Genomic DNA, 2,287 nt, shown 5'->3' with positions numbered 1-2,287 from the left:
GTTTCTTGCATGCGTATGATCACTTGGTATTGAACCAGCTGAGTATTTCTCCACTCTCAGTATTTTCTAGTGGCTTGCAGTTCTTTATCTAGAGTTGGGGTTCCATGAGATTTCAGCTCTTCCATGTTAGCCCACTGTATCGTTTGTTTTTAAAACTGGGTTTTATTTCATAGTATAGGCTGGCCTGGAATTTGTAATCTGCCTGCCTCAGTCTACCAAAGTCCCAGGATTCTATCCCCACACCCAGCTCAAAACTGTCATTTTAGATGCAAGCAGTCAGTTAGGCACTGATATCATGAAGGACAGTAATTTGAACCCTGAACCCAGAAGGAAATAGCACTAATATTTCTTTGAAGAAAAGTCCCCTTTACTTACCGTTAAGCTTTCAAGTTCAGAGAAAAGTTTCTTAAACTTCCCAGGAATTTTCTTAAACCAAAACAACAAAATCACAGTCAGTAACCACAAAGGTCATAGAAGGCAGCTATTCTGAGAAGGGGCACTAAGAGACATTTGCCCTGAGTTCTGCTTACTCACGATACATTTCTGAGCATGGATACTGGCCCTGGGACTCCACACTGATTGCATCTCATTTGCACGTTTGTTCATCCCCTCAACATGACCTTCGTTAGGCATGTTGATAAAAATATCTTGGCAGCTGCGTGATGAAGGCATCTAGCTGGCTAGACGTTCTACACAATGTGGTTATTTAATGAACACAGATTTCAGTTCTGTATCTCATCTTTGACGAATGTGCTCGTGTTTCTAAAAGCCTGCCCAAGTGGGGACAGTGGTGGCTGGATGTGTTTCATGTGAATGGCTGCACGCACAGCAGAAGCCAGGTAACACAGATGGGGAAAACTTTAGGGATTCAGCTTGCACCTTAGAGGATGGAATCATCCAACCTGAATTGAAGGGAATGTGTGTGCCCGTGCCATCCTCCCAGGTAAAAATTCAGGCTCATGAAAACGGACCTGGAAATGCGCCAGACTCCCTTTCCCATGAGTAGGAGAGAGCGCAGGGCTTTTCACGCTGCCTTAGTGTCCGGTCACAGAGAGCTGACCCAACCAAGGCCCTGTGTGAATTCTGCTCCTGCCCCTGAACCTTTCTAGTTTAGTGTGAGTTTGCGCCCTCACTGCTCTCAGCCTTCAGCAACAACCTATGAAATAAATGCACAACGGCCCATGTCTATGGTTGCTACTTAACGGATTCCAGCTATTAACATTAACAAGGAAGACCAAGATATTCCACAGAGGTTTCGTCTTCAAACTGAATCAAAATAATCATCGTAAGTTTACTTACTTTAAAACTTTAACTAACACTTTAAAACTACTTAATTTTTCAATGTGATAATTTTGACTCTTGACTCAGTTCTTTGTAGTATGTAGTTTAACCTACCTGGAAATGACTGTTTTCCAATAAAGAAAATATAAAATGCAAACTTGTGTAATTATTTCCAGTCTTTCCTTTGTATTACATCTTATTCTATTGGACATCCTAGTGGTACCACCAACTCACTGTACTTAAAACCAACTGGGTTAGCCAGAAGTCAGGCCAGAGCCAAACCTGGCCTGGAGACCAGTTTTGTAACACTCCATGGCCATCATTCACTAGCTGTGGCTATTGCAGTATAGTGTCCGGGCTGTCTCACAATGGAGAGCACCCACCAGTCCAGCTCAGAAATCTGCCGACCTCTTGACTACTTCTCAAACCTACTTCTTCTTTATCTGACAACACGGTCACTTTCCTTTGACAGTGAGGTCCTCTGCTGGGATGCCCAACCTCAGCTACCAACAACTTCTTCCTCAACCTCCAAAGCCCTGAGTCTCTGCTCACTTCTCCCTGGGCCAGTGAGACCTGGTTTAAAAGGTCCTTCAGCACACAGCATTCTCTGGTATTCACTTTCACGCAGTGTGTGCAACTCAGTAGGCGCTCAATGTGCTGATTCAGCTTTTTAAATGTAATTCAGTTACTTCTGCAAATCAAAGTTTCTTTTGTGGTTCAATTCAAACTCCATTCTGTGAAGACCCTTGCTATCAATCTGTCCTCCTGCACGGCAGTTGTCTCTCATCTCCTTCAATCTTTAGTGTTCTTGGCCATCTTGTTGAAGCACAGAGGGCAAGCCTTTCCCGTCTTGAAGGAGAGCACTATCCCACCCCTGGGTCAGCACAATGCATTCCATTGGGCACAGCTCCTGACTCGAAAGGATTGAATCCATAGAGAGAATGACACAGCCACTGACAGAACCAGGAGAGGCCAAGGAGACCACAGTGGAGCACACAGGTTACAG

The 2,287-nt window shown here is 44.3% G+C and overlaps 1 protein-coding gene across 1 annotated transcript in view; it reads right to left on the bottom strand.

The window, feature by feature from the left end:
- Positions 1–2,287, bottom strand: part of Rapgef5 (Rap guanine nucleotide exchange factor 5) — a 239,505-nt gene that overhangs the window by 18,858 nt on the left and 218,360 nt on the right. Inside the window, exon 22 of the mRNA XM_005343679.1 lies at positions 376–426. Within this exon, the coding sequence (XP_005343736.1) occupies positions 376–426 (51 nt within the window). The remainder of the gene's footprint in view (positions 1–375; positions 427–2,287) is intronic.

Source organism: Microtus ochrogaster, chromosome 1 (assembly GCF_000317375.1).
Source record: "Microtus ochrogaster isolate Prairie Vole_2 chromosome 1, MicOch1.0, whole genome shotgun sequence".
In the NCBI taxonomy this organism is placed as follows: domain Eukaryota; kingdom Metazoa; phylum Chordata; class Mammalia; order Rodentia; family Cricetidae; genus Microtus; species Microtus ochrogaster.
The sequence above is the reverse complement of the archived record's forward strand: the minus strand, read 5'-3'. Positions and strand labels throughout refer to the sequence as shown.